This window comes from Zophobas morio, unplaced genomic scaffold (assembly GCF_036711695.1).
Source record: "Zophobas morio isolate AGI-343-1 ecotype UQ-CSIRO unplaced genomic scaffold, CSIRO_AGI_Zmor_V1 ptg000005l, whole genome shotgun sequence".
Classification (NCBI taxonomy): Eukaryota; Metazoa; Arthropoda; class Insecta; order Coleoptera; family Tenebrionidae; genus Zophobas; species Zophobas morio.
Genome location: NW_026972110.1, coordinates 17417612 through 17434160, shown reverse-complemented (window position 1 = coordinate 17434160; position 16549 = coordinate 17417612). Strand labels below are relative to the sequence as shown.

At 35.3% G+C, this 16549-nt stretch overlaps 1 protein-coding gene across 1 annotated transcript in view; it reads right to left on the bottom strand.

Annotated features, from left to right (window-relative positions):
• The window catches only part of LOC135122895 (dynein axonemal heavy chain 7), a 43525-nt gene that overhangs the window by 26670 nt on the left and 306 nt on the right, over positions 1 to 16549 (bottom strand). The window contains exons 2-27 of the mRNA XM_064047382.1: positions 15871 to 16116; positions 15589 to 15821; positions 15243 to 15544; positions 14886 to 15189; positions 14647 to 14832; positions 14466 to 14594; positions 14174 to 14415; positions 13696 to 14124; positions 13349 to 13643; positions 12890 to 13302; positions 12686 to 12839; positions 12408 to 12634; positions 12088 to 12361; positions 11878 to 12040; positions 11573 to 11830; positions 10846 to 11525; positions 10549 to 10797; positions 10336 to 10496; positions 9935 to 10289; positions 9526 to 9879; positions 9278 to 9475; positions 8922 to 9221; positions 8719 to 8870; positions 3715 to 3862; positions 3452 to 3664; positions 3228 to 3400 (exon numbers count right to left, since the gene is read on the bottom strand). Coding sequence (XP_063903452.1) covers positions 3228 to 3400; positions 3452 to 3664; positions 3715 to 3862; positions 8719 to 8870; positions 8922 to 9221; positions 9278 to 9475; positions 9526 to 9879; positions 9935 to 10289; positions 10336 to 10496; positions 10549 to 10797; positions 10846 to 11525; positions 11573 to 11830; positions 11878 to 12040; positions 12088 to 12361; positions 12408 to 12634; positions 12686 to 12839; positions 12890 to 13302; positions 13349 to 13643; positions 13696 to 14124; positions 14174 to 14415; positions 14466 to 14594; positions 14647 to 14832; positions 14886 to 15189; positions 15243 to 15544; positions 15589 to 15821; positions 15871 to 16108 — 6830 coding nt within the window. The 5' untranslated portion in view covers positions 16109 to 16116. The remainder of the gene's footprint in view (positions 1 to 3227; positions 3401 to 3451; positions 3665 to 3714; positions 3863 to 8718; positions 8871 to 8921; positions 9222 to 9277; positions 9476 to 9525; positions 9880 to 9934; positions 10290 to 10335; positions 10497 to 10548; positions 10798 to 10845; positions 11526 to 11572; positions 11831 to 11877; positions 12041 to 12087; positions 12362 to 12407; positions 12635 to 12685; positions 12840 to 12889; positions 13303 to 13348; positions 13644 to 13695; positions 14125 to 14173; positions 14416 to 14465; positions 14595 to 14646; positions 14833 to 14885; positions 15190 to 15242; positions 15545 to 15588; positions 15822 to 15870; positions 16117 to 16549) is intronic.

Below are 16549 nucleotides of genomic sequence, written 5' to 3'. Positions count from 1 at the left end.
AAAAAAATTATGTATCAAATATTTACAGTGAGGTATTAAAGAAATTGTAAAAAACAAATTTATATATTTTTTGTACATAGTAGAATGTTTGTGGGCATTATATTGCCAATCACTGGTAGGTTGTTTAAGTGATAAGGTACTTGCCAAGATAAGACTGATTTTGGCGGATGACAAATCCTCTAAGAAAATAGAGGGTGGGTGGGCGGGGCTAGTATTTGTTAAGATAAGACTGATCTTAGCAAATCATATATCCTCTAAGAAAATAGAGGGTGGCTGGAATCACTAGATACTAATGTAGAATTAGATCTGGACATTATTAATGCGTTAAAATACACACCACTACACACAAATTACATATGTTAACGCAAAAAGAAGTTTTTCTTCATATAAAATATTATTGACAGATAGAAGACAGAATTTTACATTGGAAAATTTGGAAAAACATCTGATATATGCATAAAACTGTATATTTACCAAACATTGTGTATATTTTGAAGAAATTTTGTGCATATAAATCCGTTCTTTATTGAACAAGAATTAAAATATATTAAAGGGAACTGTACAACTCAAGTCGAAGGTAAAAATATTAAGACACGAATACACAAAGAGTTTACAGAATGTGGAAGTTATGCGATCCTAAAGCATACACTGGGCACATGCTCAACAGGACCTCAACTGCGTTGGTAGTATAGTGGTGGAAATACCACAGGTAAAACTTTTCCTCTTTTGTCTTCTGCACTTTGTGTGATACAAAAAATTATCAAATTTTGAGTATGTCGTAGAAATTTGATGTCAAATTTTATAATTTGCCATCAGAATTATTTGTTAAGCAGAATCTTTGATTTATTTAACATTTTACTACTCTACTTAATTCTGAACGATGAAACGATTTAGTGATCAAACAAAACAAGTTATATTAAATGTGTATAAATATCTAGAAAGAAACCATGTTGTGCAGTTTAGGAAAAAAAACAGAACTGGCGGTCCAAATGTCAAAAATTCCTGAAAAATCTTTATATAATTTACAAAAAAATACAGGTTCAAGTGATACGGGGTACAAAGAGAATACATTGTTAGAAATATAAAAACTCAAGTAAATCCTGTAGATTTAATGTTAGTCAGGGAAATTAAGGTATGCATAAAATGGTTGCAGCTACCGAACACGAACACGTGACTTACTATTTATTCGCTTCATGCTAAAGTATTGAAGAGATACCGGACTTCAAAACTGTACCCAGGACACTAAACACATGGATTAGAAAAGTTGATTTTAAATTTTATAAACATAATAATCGATTGTTTCTAATGGCGAGAACATCCATTAAGCAAAGAATAACAAAATTTTTGCGTGAATATCAGCGCCACAAAAAAAAAACAATATTATACAAACCCCTTTGTCTGGATGAAACATGGATATTTTGTAAATGGAGTATATGTAAAAAATTGGTCGAAGATTATATCGACAGAACTTCCCACCCCCATAAAGTACAGCTTGTCAAATCCAGCTCTTTCAAAAAATTAAAAGATTTGATTTTGCGAATTTTATTGTTGTTTTTTTTTGATAACCATTATAAGCTAAAATAAAAATATGTATCTAATGTTCGGGTAAAGGTAAAGAAACGTGGTAACCGTTTGTTACAAGTGAGTTTTTCCATTACAAAAGTTTGTGTGTCATCCATATTTTTGCAAGGATGCATATATCAGTTTGGATAGATGCATTGTTATACTAATAATAAGTAATATTGTTATTCTTGAACAGTGATCTATAATCAATAAAATAACGAAACAATTTAATCACGTCTGACGTATGTAATAACAGAGGTGCGATTAAAGACTGAACTGAAAATCATTTATGGTACTTGTAATTTAAGACAAATAGCGATAACACTTATCAACCTGTAGACGTGAGAGTGAAACAGAAACTAAACTATTTAAAACATATTTTCTACGAACTGCAATAACCAGATCACAATGCCGACGGTCCAGACTTTTTTATTGCTCTGACTTCCGCTTAGTGAATACATTTTATTTTAATTGTCGATGTTATAATTCACAATGGTTAATTATAACTTGTCTAGATCTAGGGAAGGCTCAGCATCCCCTAGCCTCCCCGTAGTTACGACCTTGCCTAGGGGTTATAAAAAATCGAGAAAATATGAAAGTACCAAATCACCCGATAGACTCCATTACTGTACGTCCTTGGGTTATCCTCAATAACAAAAACAACTTAAAAGCATTTATGTTTGTACATCGGAAAAATGTCACTTAGAAATTAGTTTGATTTGAATGAGTTCGTCCCCTCAAAACAGAGGATCAAAACTATTAAGCAGTAAGCTACAACCGACAAAATGTTCTGAATATCATTATTATAATTCTTATGAAATAAAAACGTTTGTATTTTCACATTTTGGGGAAAATGGGGTGACTCGTTTTTAATTTGATCAATTGTTCAATTAATTTTGAACTTCTGCAATTTGGATTGATATGTTACCATTGTAACATTCAAAAAAGCACATACTTTTGGTCACTAAAAAAGTCACAGTTTAAGTGTTTTGAACAGGGATATTTCCACGGCTCTAGATGCGATTGTTTTTTTAGCTTGAAGAGTTAAAATGACTCGACAGTTGGTCGATTGTTATTTAATTTGACATGTTTGAATTTTGGCACGTCAGGTTTAATCAAAGAAATGAAAAAGATTCCCATAGCCTATCCTAATCTGAAAACTTTTTGTTCATTTGCTTCACATAGAGTTCCACTTGCTTAATGATTTTATTCCGTGACTCCTTCGTAGTTTTTTCTACACTATAAGCACACTACTTTAGCATATCAATAATTTTTTTAAGTCTGAATTAAAGACATTAATCCATAAAACCATAAGTTACAGACACACAGTGGAAGCTTGGAGGTCGTCAGACTCCGAACAGACGGTATTTACTCGACTCTGTAATGATAGTGAATTTACCAGAGGTGTTTGTCAAACAAAATAACATTTTTTTTTTGTTTGTATGGTGATATATACCTAGTTGACCTTAAAAATGATGTTATTTTACATCAGCATTTAATCTAGAGCAAGCATTTTCCTTTTGACGAGGATCTTTACCAGGGACGTTGTTCGAGCATTGTTTATTGGTACACAAAAGTAGTGCACCGAGATTACCGGATCGTAATCGCGTTTCAGTTCCCTGATTATCCCTCTCGCCCTCTATACTGTTAATCTTCGCCATTACCTGAAAAGCACCAGATTCATCGGCTTCTTAGTCATGTTATTGAATTCCGCCAAATAACCCTCGACTATCTCTTTCAATTGGTCCAGATCGAGCACTTCGATGTAATGCCGCTGATCCGCTTTGGGATTCGCAAAATCGCAATAAAGCAAATTCCGCAACTCGGTCTCCCCTATCTAAGAAACAACTAGCTGAGAGGAGAACAACGCGACAACTATCTAAATTACCGTAGTGGATTCCGGCGTGGCCAGCCTCTGGAACATGGTGTCGAACTCCTCCTCCAGCTGACGGGTGGTTATCTCCCGCAGAGCTTGGACTATCCAGGTCCTGTCGGCGTCGTCGACCAGACGGTCGTAGTACACCCTCAGCACCTCGTGGACCCAGAGGCGCTTCATCGCCACCAAGTCCTCCATGGCTTCGGGGACGGACAGCAAGACGCCCTAGAATGAGGGCGGTGAGCGACGGCAAAGCCGAACAAACAAAGGTTTACTTGAATGACTCTGGAGAAATCACGCAAGTTGAACAGGTAATGCGACTTGGCCGGAGTTGGGAGCAAATTGGCCCTTGCCATTTTGTACATGTCGAGAGTCGCCAAGACTATCTGTTGAATGCACGGGTCGAACTCCTTGGAAAATCCCCTGCGATGAGGTGTTGATTAAAACTTTGGAGCTTGATATATGTGGGATTTGCACGTGCGGGAGCGTCATTAGACAATGTACAATAAAGACAGTTCGCATTTAGAACTTGAAGCTACTAATTTATGCTCGTGTGAGGGGCTTTTAGTGCGTCCAAGAGCGCGGATTTCCACGGTGTAGTAACGAAAATTTAATACAGAATTTTCTACTCATGCAACTATAAATTTCAACAGTAATCATTTTTTCTGTGGGGTCGGCAAGGTGTAATAAATTTTTATTCTTACGTAGTTCATTTTAAGGAGAAATATAGACCAGTCTGTGGTGTCTGGAGGAAGAGATGCTTTCATACCTCTAGACGAGCTCTTACATTAAAATGATTTGAAGAGTGCGATTCATTCAGTACAGGGTCTTCGTTTATACAAGGTGTTTAATGTTTATCCTTCACACTAATATGATTTCAGAATATCTAAACGATACGAAGCTACGTTTTGATTAATAATAGTTCTTAAAGAAATTCTAAACCTACTAAATTTTAAGTTATAAAGGTCAAGTCAAGTCAGGTCAGGTCAGATCAGGTCAAGTCATCTCAGGTCAGGTCCAATTACAACAAAGCGGAGACAAACATCGGAGCAAAAATTATGTCAGAAAACCTGAAGGGAAAAACGCTACAGAACTTGGCAAACTAAAATGACACGCACTATAATGAAGAAAAAAATGAAGACGGAAAAAAGTTCAGGTCAGGTCCAGGTCAAGTCAGGTCGAGTCCGGTCAGGGTAGGTCAGGTCAAATCAGGTCAAGTTAGGTCGGGTCAGGTCAGGTAATTTTTATTTGGTTAAACGAAGAAAAAAGGACAAATTATTTGGTGTAAAACACAATGAAATATATTTTTTAAAATTGATAAGATTTTCAAATTTGTCAGCACTATGTTATCAATTCACTAAATATAAATAACATAAAAACAATAAACATCAAAAATAATCACAAAACTCTAGTTTCGGGCTTTGTAATACAAATAATCATTATGATTCGCTAATAATTAGTTTTCCCCGTAGGTACCGAATACATTGACGTTTACATTTTGTAAGCTAGTAGGTGTGGAATGTTTTGTGACAAAGTACTTACGAACATCCAATAATACCATTTTATTAAATTTAAAGACCTCGTATCTTTGACAATTTCCGGTGTCACATAGTGATACAATACATAAAAATATGATATATACAGCGTGTTTCACTTATTTGATACGACCCCTGTAACTTTTGTATTCTTAAAAATAAACGTGTAGTTCTTTGAGCAAATTTGTACCATTTTAAAAGATCTGTGTGATGGCAACCTCACATTATTATTATCACTTTCGGTAAACCCGGAAATGACATCAATTTTAATTTTTTTAGAAATGGAAAAATAGATTTTTTTTTAATTAAAAGCAACCAATATTCTAGAATCAATACTTAAACAGTTATTCAATAAAACAAACGAAAAATTCATATTTATTGAATCTAGTAGCTTGAAAAATTGGGACTCATTTATTCACGTAAGTGATCTTTTAAAATGATACATTGATACAGATTTGCTCAAAGAACTATATGTATATCTTTAAAAATAAAAAATATACAGGAGTTGTATCCAATAAAAGAAACACATGGTATACACAATTTCGGTCAGAAAATTTTGGGCAGTATTTTTCATTCATTTAAAAGAACACGATGTAGTCTATGCTTTATTGTCATAATGACTGACACTTTTAAAAAAATAAATGTTAACATACGTCATATAAATTTTCGCATACGTCTTCATCCACATTCCAGTCTACGTCAAGATGACAAACATTTAAATTTGAAGTTATAAGTACGTAAAGCCTGTTTTAGAGCTTATGTCACTGGAATGACGAAACTGTCCAAGATTTTGTGGCCGAAACTGTATGACGAAATTCTGATAAAAATTCAGAAATACAATCAACAGAATAAATTGCTTCATTATTTTTTTTTAACATCCTATTTAAGCAGTTATAAAAATTTGCTCTAAAGTTATTTCAACAGAAGTTTCTTCGTCCCTGAAGTACTCCCACGGCCAAAAAAATGAAAACATCTAACCGGCTCATGTCATCGATTTTATTAAATTTTTCTATTGTAAGTGCAATTTCTCTGTCATGTTGATGTTAAAAGACGGCAGAAAATCAGAGGCGTTCATTCTAAAGCAGACACAAAATAAATTTAACAAATACAATTGAAAAATGAAATAAAAATCGATGACATGGGCAGGTTAGGTGTATCCATTTTTTTGGCCGTGATAGTACAAGAGAACAAATACAGATTTTGCACAACTATATAAAGTTTTGCGAATTTAATTTTTGTATAATAACCTCTATGTGTGGATTGTTAAAGTGCAAGCACAGAAGCATGCTATAGTATATTTCAAGTGAGTTTTCCCACAACAAAATTTTGTGATAACGTCATTAATATTTTAGCAAGGACATATTTCAATCAGTTACAATAACCTTACAGCAAGGTGCAGTTTAATACTAATAATAACAATATTATATATTCAAATTTTTTATTAAACCGTTCTTAATTTTTAATTTCATTAATAAAATACATTGCCTCATTTACGAATTTTTTTGAGTCACCCTGTATAACTAATTCTATAAAATATGAATGCATTGATAAACCACAAGTACAAATTCAGGATATTTTGCATATTTTAGAATTATTTTGCAGAATTTTGAGACGACGTCATCGATTTTTTGGTAGGGGTTAAACAAATAAATTTTAATTAACGATTTACCATCCTTGTGATAAATAATCTTAAAACGTTTGCAAGATTTCAGAGCAATTTTTTTTCCAAAAATTTGGATGTCTAGGGTAAAAACTTAACACGGATTCATAAACCACCAGTACAGGAGTATCTTATTTTATAAAATTTAAATAATATTTACTATTTTTTAGTTGTTGCTGGGGATGATCAGACAAATTTTGTTTGGCGTTTTAACATCGACACGATATTTTTAACATATATCTAAAATTTGAAAACAATCAGTTCAGAGATTATATATATATATCTAAGAAAAATCGACACAGACATACAGAGAGACAAGCAACAGACAGACGGAGACAAGAGTATATACTCGGAATCATAAAACATCGACAAAACATGAAATTAGCCATTTTCTAAATGAACCCTAACTTAAACGCTGAAAGTAGAAAGTTTTTACTACCCGGACGTAAGCGAAGTAAGTATTTTAATAAAATCCATAGGTCGAACGACTAATTTATTGTTTGCTCGACGTTTCATGACTCTAGAGAATGAAACAGTAGGTCTCCCGTTTCCGCCTGTCGGTCGTCTGCTGTCTGTTTGTTGTCTGCCTTATGTGTCGATATTTATTCAACGATATTTTCCAATGTTGCCAATTTTTATGTATTTTAAGAATATCGTGCAGACGGTAAAACGCTAACCAAAATTTGGCTAAACCACCAATGGGATAACGTTATTAAGAAAATTTACAATAATATTTTTTTTAACAAAGTAAGTAGTGTTGTTCGTGAATAGACATCCGGAAAATATCATGTCAATGTTTAATCATGTCATTGGCCAAAATTATTCTTATCTTAGCAAGTACTACAACCACCCACCCTCCCTTTATTTTCTTAGAGGGTATGTTATTCTCTAAAATCAGTCTTATCTAGCAAGTACTAAGAAAAAAAAAATGAAAAACTAGAAAAAATAGCAAAATTTAAAAATTGAATATTGCAGTATTTATTATTTATTAATATAAAATCAAATTTCCGTTCTTCAGAAGCAATAAGAATGAATAATCAAAACGAAATAGGGGTGAGTGGGAGTGGCCATTTTTTACTTTGTTTTAAATCTTAGATTCTACTCCTTGTCAAAACAGAATTCAATTTCCATTTTACAGTAAATAAAATAAGTGAGTTTAGCTTTTTTCTGAAGAGCAAGCCCCGCCCACCCACCCCCTCTTCATTTCAGTGACTACTTTTAATATTGTTCACTCTTATCTCAGCAAGTATTAGCCCCTCCCATCCGCCCCCTATTTTTTTAGAAAGTATATCATTTCCAAAAATTAGTCATATCTTAGCATATACACCAACAATTTGAAGTCACCTCAAAATTTTACACATGACATGCCATTTAAATCTTATAAAATAACATATTTCTGTTTTCAGTCCTGGTGTATGAATCTACTTTGACATCCTATTATTATTATAATTTTTATTGTTTAATTTTTCTACATGTTAAAATGTTGAAAAAAAAATCATTTGCACTTAATTTTAATTTACAGACTTTTTTTCTTGAAAAAAAAAACAAGTTAAGAGCAGTAGTTTTTGTGCTATATATCGTACTTAGATATTTTTAAAACCGATCGTGGATTTTTTAATTTTAATTGTGAAAAAGTACAACAGATCGCGTCAAAATCTCATGAATTTCCCTTGTCAACTTCGTATGTACCCGAAAGACAAGCAATATTTGTACGATTATGATCAATATTTTATTAAGTAAATATATGTTAATTGTTCTTACCATAATATAATGTACTATGGACATAATAAATGTCTTAAAGCATGGATAACTTCATCTGCATAAGCCTGATGATCATGCTTTAAATTAAAAGTTTCAGATTTAATTGCAGTCCTTTATTTCAGATAAGTTTTAAAGATAATAGAACCGAGAGCTAGTGGAAATATTTTCTGCGTTACTAACAAATTATAATGAAATATATATACATCAATTGTACTATTTTTCATGTAAGTATTTAGTTGATTTTTCATTTAAAATCAAAAATCAGTTTTTTAAATTCTTATATCTACAACTGAAACTCAGTCATAAAGTGGCAATGTGATTACCTTGTATCCAAATGCCACAACATTATTTTACTGAAAATGTGAATCAGTACACTCTCTTGAAATTCGTCAATACACAAGTGATTGAAATGTCTCGAAAACCTGGGGGTAATCGTGTTGCCACCTCCTGTAGGTGGGCACATCGCGCACATAAACTATAAAAACAACCATAAAATTTTAAGACATTTTATGAAACGTTAGTTCACCTGAATATCAATAAGCTTGATGGGAACAACTTCTTTCCTATCGTACCACATCTCATGATCAAACCACTGTCTCAATAATTCAATAGGCGGCTGAGCTCCATAAACTTCTTTCAACGGCATGTTCACGTCATCGACAAAGACGACACATTTCTTAGTAACCGGGGGACCGAAAACTCCCTTCTTTCTTTTATCCAACTTGGCCATAATTATATCCTGAGTCTGATTGGCAGTAGTTTGCGCCGAAAAGCTAATAAAAACCGGTTTATAAGTATTCGTGTCGTTCTTTTTCAGCAGAAATTCCTAAAATTTGCAGCGTCGAGTGTTTTTTAAAGCAAGTAAGTTAAAGGGAAACGCACGGTGATGTAACTGGATTTTCCGGTTCCCGTCGGACCTATGATCATCATGGCCTTTTGGTGTTGCACCAGTAATTGCATTATTGTGATATTTCTGATGGTCTCCACTGTGGGGACGATTATTTGATTTACGGGAATGTCTCTGGGAATTGGAGGAGCTGATGCCAAATCGTCAGACCAAAGTTTCCACTTTCCTTTGCCCTTTTGAGACGAGAAAATTTAACTTGTGTTATGTAACTCGGTTTTCTTACCTCTTTAATGTATCGATAATCGAACACAGTTTCTCCACTCGGTATCGTAAAAATATAAGGTTTTTCGGGTTTGGCTATTTCAAAGTGAATGCCTAACTGTTCGCGGATCTTCTCCGGAAATTCTCTCTCCAGTAATGCTCTAAATAGCATATTGAACTTGGGTCTGCTGTTTGCGTCCAAAGTTCCCCCCATGGACCATATGCAGGCAAAAAAGAACGAACCCTCTATTTGTGCCCTAATATCCAAATCACTCACTTGCTCGCGATATTTTTCATCGAGAAAATCTCCCATGAAACAGTCAAACAAATTCATCGTAGCTTTTACCATATTAGTGTCTGAAGTTTTTGCGATCTCCTGAAATTTTAACATTTCATAATTCGGCCTAAAACCGTAGCATTAAATGTTTTACTTTTACGCCTCCTTTGTTTAATAACCACAACAAAGGATTACAAAATCGGATAAACAAGGTCTTAATCATCGTTTTATAAAAGTCGGTATTTATAACCGGGGGAAGAATATTAAGCCAAGAGATCAAAAGAGGCTCCCACCCCAATGACGCAGGCTCCATGTAAATCATTCCACATCTGGAAACAGTAGCAGGAGAAGCTACTTCCAAATCCATAGGCTCAAAAATCAAATTCGTTGTATTTGCCAACTGAATTATTTCGCCAGACATTAAACAAAGTTTTTTGTTGTCGTCTAACACGGTATTCATGTTTTCTATCCAGACGGCATCAACAGGACCGTCAAATATTAACCACTTCCTACAAAAAAAAAAATAGATTTTGTAATTCAACTAAAAATTCTTACCTATCATCCGTTGTGGACATCGCAAACTGACGAAAACTCACAGCTAACACACCATCCGACCATTCATGAGAAACCGGATCAAATTGTCCATATAACTGACCCAAAGTGATCGACTTTGGATTCATGATGGTATAAATGGCTTTATGTTCATCCATACCACCCTAAAATAAAAACAAACTGCTTTTTACCGTTTCCAAAACTAAACTGTCTTACTCTTTCTTCTATGAGACCTAAAGCCTCTGCTAGAATTCGATAAGATGTTGTCTTCCCTCCAAATGGGTACCCAACGATCATCAATCCATGCCTCACTACTATCATTTCATACAACTGCTGTACTTTTTCCAAAAAGAATGGTGTGTTTTGGATATTATTTTTTTTACACGTGTCATCTACCGCTTGGTTCATGATGACATAATCAGGTTCTGGTAATATAACGCCAGGGAACAAATCAGAAGTAATCCCCTGAAAAAAAAATCCTTCCCGTCACGTTTCACAAAATTATCAACTTACTTGAAACAAAGGGACGTCCTGATTGAGAAATTTAGCAAGATTTACATCTTTTATAGATCTTAGTACTAAAATATCCTCTTGTTCGTCCGGGTACCGAAGTTTCAACGCTCCTGCAGCTCTTAGTACTGACTTGACGGCCCTCATACCGTAGTCATAATGACACTGAGAAGACAACTGCTCTGAGCACAAACGGTAGGTCGCAACGATTTTAACTGACAGAGGTTTAGCAGTAAGAAAACCACTAGCATAGAGTTCTATTTCAGAAATTAGAGCATAATCGGGTACCATCATAGCCACCGATCTAAACAACGCTTTCAAATTGTCAGGTAACTCAGTACGTCCGGCATAACCAGGATTCATTGTGATAAAAACAGCACAAGTGGGATCCAGAATCAGTTGAGTACCTTCGAACAATAGTTTTTCAACACCAGCGTTAATACCTCTTTGGATTGTCAGAATTTGTTGCGCCACTACCGACAATACTTCTAAGTCGATTCTGTTGAATTCGTCAAAGCAAGACCAAGCTCCACAAGATGCCAAACCTTTGAAGAATTTTCCGAGGGCTATGTAATCAAGACCGTCTGAACAGTTAAAGACAACGCATTGTTTAGCGACTGCTTTGGCTAAATCTTTTGTGGTTTCGGTTTTGCCGGTACCAGCTGGACCTTCCGGGGCGCCACCTAAAGTAAAATGGTCAGTGGAGTGATTACTATAAACATAATAGTACCCAAATGTAAATGTAACGCTCCAAACAAAGTTCGGTAGCACCTATCCGTCAGAGGTGTCACTACCAATCTTGTTGTGTTACCTAAGTACTCGTAACCGTATTTCAACGAAGAATTGATCATTGACACTTTTAAGTTATTTTCTTCCCAGTAGTACCGTAAATGGCACAACCACTTAAAGTCAGTCACGGTTCTTACATTCAGGTGTATAATTTCAGCTAACACGTCTCTTGCATGAACATCTAGTACAACAAGCGCTCCTAAAAGACAAACAATATACAGAATGACACTCTAATTCGACAATTACCAAGAGTAATTCGGTTCTGGGTACTCAGCTTCCCTCTAACAAGATCAACAATTTTACCAATCTGTAAGTTACATTTCTCCAAGTACTCTTTCATAGCTTCTCTACTAATTGTTATTGCTTGCGTCACTTCTAACGTCCAATAAGCCATGGCGATGGATTGCACCTAAAATATATATTAAAAAAATGTCTAACAATAAATTAAGTACTTACGGTTTGTCCAGGCCACACTAACACCCAGTGTTCTCTGTTTTGCTTAACGTAATCTGTAAAAGATTCAAACACCATTTTGTGGACTGATTTCTTCATGTCAGTTTCCAGTTCAACCAACCACTTTTCAACTTGACCACGAGCAAGAGCCGTTTGAATAACGTCTACTAACGGTACGATTTCACCTTCGCTCGACTTCATTTCAGTTACATCCAAATCCTCCGTGAATGTTAATTTAGCAATACCTTCAAAGCATTTCTTGAGGTGAGGCTGAACTCTAAAAAAAAATGTCAAAATATATGTATATGAGTGAGTAGGACAACCTTGTCGGATCTTTCGTTTCTGACAAAATTTCGAGCAGTTCGTCGTTCGACAAGAAGAAGAACCTTGGGAAATACAAACGTTTCTTCTCCAAGTAGTCATTCAAACCTCTTTGGATCAGTTCCAAAAGACTGTTGCATTTCTTCAGTCGTTCCAACATCTTGTCAATTTCGACCACTGATAACACTTTATTATCACCATTTACAGTTTTCATGATGTCTCTCCATATCTTGAATTAAGTTTCATATTAAGGTGATCTCAAGTGGTGATTAAGAAGTACCTTATCGACGGCACTAAATCGTCGCCCTTCTTCTGGCATTTGTTGCTGAATATCCGGCGAGCTGAAAATTGGCTCCAGGTACATCCAAGTCGACTGAACTTTCAACCACTCATCCAGAATCTCTTGACACAGTTGTAGTGTGGCTTCCCAAGCACTAAAATCGCATTGTTAACTCTCTCAGAATGTGCTACTAAATCAACTGACTATATCTCCTTCTCGAACGGTTTAATATAAGGAGAATTTTTCATAGTCTGAGTTTTAACAATGTGGTCGTCGAGCAAAACTTGAATATCGTCAACCGCTGAAAGTATGTACGTCCCCGTATCTTTGTAGCTTAAAACGGTAAATTCCATGTCTTGCCACTCCGTTTTCATTTTGTTTAGGTTCTTCTCCAAGTTATTCTCTTTAGTGGCCGCTTCCGATATAGCTTCGAACTTCTCTATGTACTCATCCAATCCATAATCGATAATTTTCTCCAAAGTGAGCTCTTCGTCAACTTTAATAGGGAAACCAACAATTTCCGAAACTTTTTCCCAATGTCGAGGCTTCATTCCAGGATTTCCCAAGGTTTGAATAATCGGCATATGTTCTTTAAACTCTTCAATTTGAACTCGCACCTAAAAAAGTACAATAGAACAGTTTATCGTATGAATGGAGTCATACAGTGGTAGCCAGTTCGTGAGTGGCTGGTCGATCCGAAAAGACTTTCTCTAACTTGTAAACATTCCGGTAACACTGACCCACGTCTTGTTCAATCTCTTCAGGATCGTATGTACCAACTTGCGACTTCATCCAAAGTTCGTACTTTGTCAAAAACTCCATCGCGTTGTCATACAATTTTTTGTAAGGTGTTAGTTTGTCATGAGTTTGTTTACGAAGCGGGTACTGAGATAATTCAAACCCGAAGGAAGCTTCCTCTTCATTGAACTGATCAATCTTCTCCATTGCTTGGACCAATCTTAAAATAAAATTAAGTGTAAGAAATTATTTTTGTTTGAATGATGGACAACCTGTTGTCAAGTTGAGTCGCTTTCTTGTGGTACCGCGGCAATTCATCTACGTCTCCGTTGTATTGCAACTCATCCACCATCTTGGCATACAATTCTATATCGTCCACAAACTTCTGTATTCTTACAGATAACGCAGCTTGGAATTCTTCCATTTTAACGTCAACCAATTGCCTGTGTTCTTCTAGTACTTTAGGCATACGAAGGTACCACAAGAAAGTGACGTTGTTTTGTTTCATTTCAATGGCACTGAAGAGTGCATGGTCTGCTAGGAAAAGTATGTATTGCATGACGATACTTAGTCTATCTTCCATTTCCGGAAGAATGGTAGTTTCAACTTCATCGACATAGCGTATCAAATCCATCAATTCGGATGTTTTGGTGGGTGGTTTGAGAGCCTTGTCGGCTATTGTTTGATATTCTTCTCCCAATCTAAAAGTTACTTCTATTTTTTGTGTTGTGTATGTTTAATATAACCTACGTTTTGCACAAAGTTTGGTAATCTGAAGTACACCGTCCAATAAGAATATCTCTGAAGCCTTCAGCAGCAGCAACCAAAGATTTAATCATCTCAAATCGCTCCATGTCATACATTTCCATTGTAATGACATGTTCTTTTACTAGAGGAATTTCATCTATGATATGCTTGTAACGCAAAATTTCCGCGACGTAGTCGTTAAACGTATGTTCTGACGCAAGGAATTCATTAATTCTTTCTTCATCCTAGAACATAATGTAAGCACCATGAAAACGGTAAATGTGTAGTCATTAACTTCTCCATTTATCAGAGGCATATATTCATCAAAGTCTTGGACTCGTAATTCTGGACCAATTCGTTGATTTTCTAACAACGTTTTAATTTGGTCTTTGTAATCTTCTACAATTATTTCAGGAATTGTTGGCTGCAAATAAATCATCAGTTCATGCAGTTCTAACGGAGTATTTTATAATCACCTTTAAGAAAACGTCTTCACCCATGTCTAAATACAGACGACACTCAAGACGTGGTATAGTCATTACAGCCTCTATAATAAAGTCAATCACATCTAAGAGCGCCTCAGTAAAATGCTTAAATGGTGGCTCAAACACCAAGACGTTGATTTTCTGATGTAGATGAATAATAAAACCTTTATTCGAGTACTAAAAGCAAAAATATACCTAAGTACTATACACTGAGAAATGTTGCTTCAAACCTTAATATCTGTTATATAGTGTATGTAGTCATACAACGACTTTAGACACAGAGTTTGCAAGTTATATGTCATAATAGTGGCAACTGAATTGTAAAAAGACTTCATTTTCTTTGTTTTAGCCGGATTTGGAAGTAAGTTCTTTTTGTTGCCTTGCAAAAACACATCGGTTACTGCGGCATAGTAATCGTGCATTAGTGTGTCTTTGCAAGCATCTATATGTCTAGTGATTGTCCATTTAAACTCTTCAAGACTAAACGCACCCTCGTGCTGCTTCAGTTCGTGAACGTTCACTAGTCGAAGTTTCCTACGAAAAAATTCTGGTTAATACAATGACGTGTTACTTTTGTTACGACACACCTGAATCTACTGTACCATATGTCCAAAATGGCCGCCAAGCAAGGATTAATCACGTGGAGATCTCGTTCTAACTTTGTTTTAGCTGCACGGAATGCGGGCTTCACTATGAATACTAGTTCTTTCAACTCTTTCTTAAACGGAGATTCTTTTTCAGCAAGAGTTCTTACGAAAGAAGGATCTTGGAGCACGAAATCCACTATGGCTTTTTTCACCGCTATCATAAAGTCTGTTTTCATGTCTTCTATGGATTGGTTTAAAGTTTCCTGCCATTTTGTTAGTTTTTTAGGAATTAATGCTAAAACCTAACGAAGACATTAAGTTGCCAGGTAGAAAATAGTTGTATTACCCTGTTCAAAACTTTTGTGTCTAATGGAGCTACATGTATGGTGTCTACGCCATATTTGATGTAGTAGTAGTAACGCAAAACTTCTCGTTCGTCAGCTGATGGAATCACGTTTGGATCTACCTCTGCATCATCATCATCTTTATTTACTATCAAATCTACTAATCTCGTCCTAAATTCTTCTCGTTGCTTCCTCAGTTCGGTATATGATTTTAGTTTAGTTTTGAGTTCCTCGTCTTAAAACCAGTTTTAGTACATAGTAACTTGAATTAACTTCGTTCTCACCTTTTTTCCTCTGTTCCGAAACCCTTCTGCGGTATTTTGGGTAAGATGAAGCTATGACAGGCTTCAGAATTTCGGGAGGTAAGCTGAAGACATTACGATCTTCAATGTTAAAATCCGATGGAAGGGTTAATCTTGGAACTTTAATGTTTAGATCTCCCCTTGCTTCCAGACGTGCTCTTTTCTCAGCGATTTTTTTGAGCAACCGCTCTCGTTCGATATCTCTTCCTCTTGAACCCATTTCTGTAACTGATGTAACTTGTACAAATAAGAATAATCCAAGATAAGGACAATCTTCATAATTTTATGAGCATCTAAAATGCATGTCTCTCCCGTTTTGAATGATTTTCGACTGACAGTGTGGAAAAAAATTTGGAATGATCTGTAAGTGAAACATTTGCATTGTTTATTCGCATATGCTGGTGTTGGGGGTGTAGTTTTATCAGCTGCACTGGCACTTGACAACAGTCGGAAGTCAGTTACACAGTTGTGATGTACATTTTTATTGTTCTTCCAACAGATAATTTTTTCTCTTTCTCTTTTGAAAAAAATCGATATTGATATGGTATATTAATAGGTACATGGGAGATGGCAGGAACTTAACAGTTAATTGTTATGTTTAAACATATATTTATTAAGTTCTGATAAAATGGAGTAACTCAATCTCAATAAAAAGGTCCGC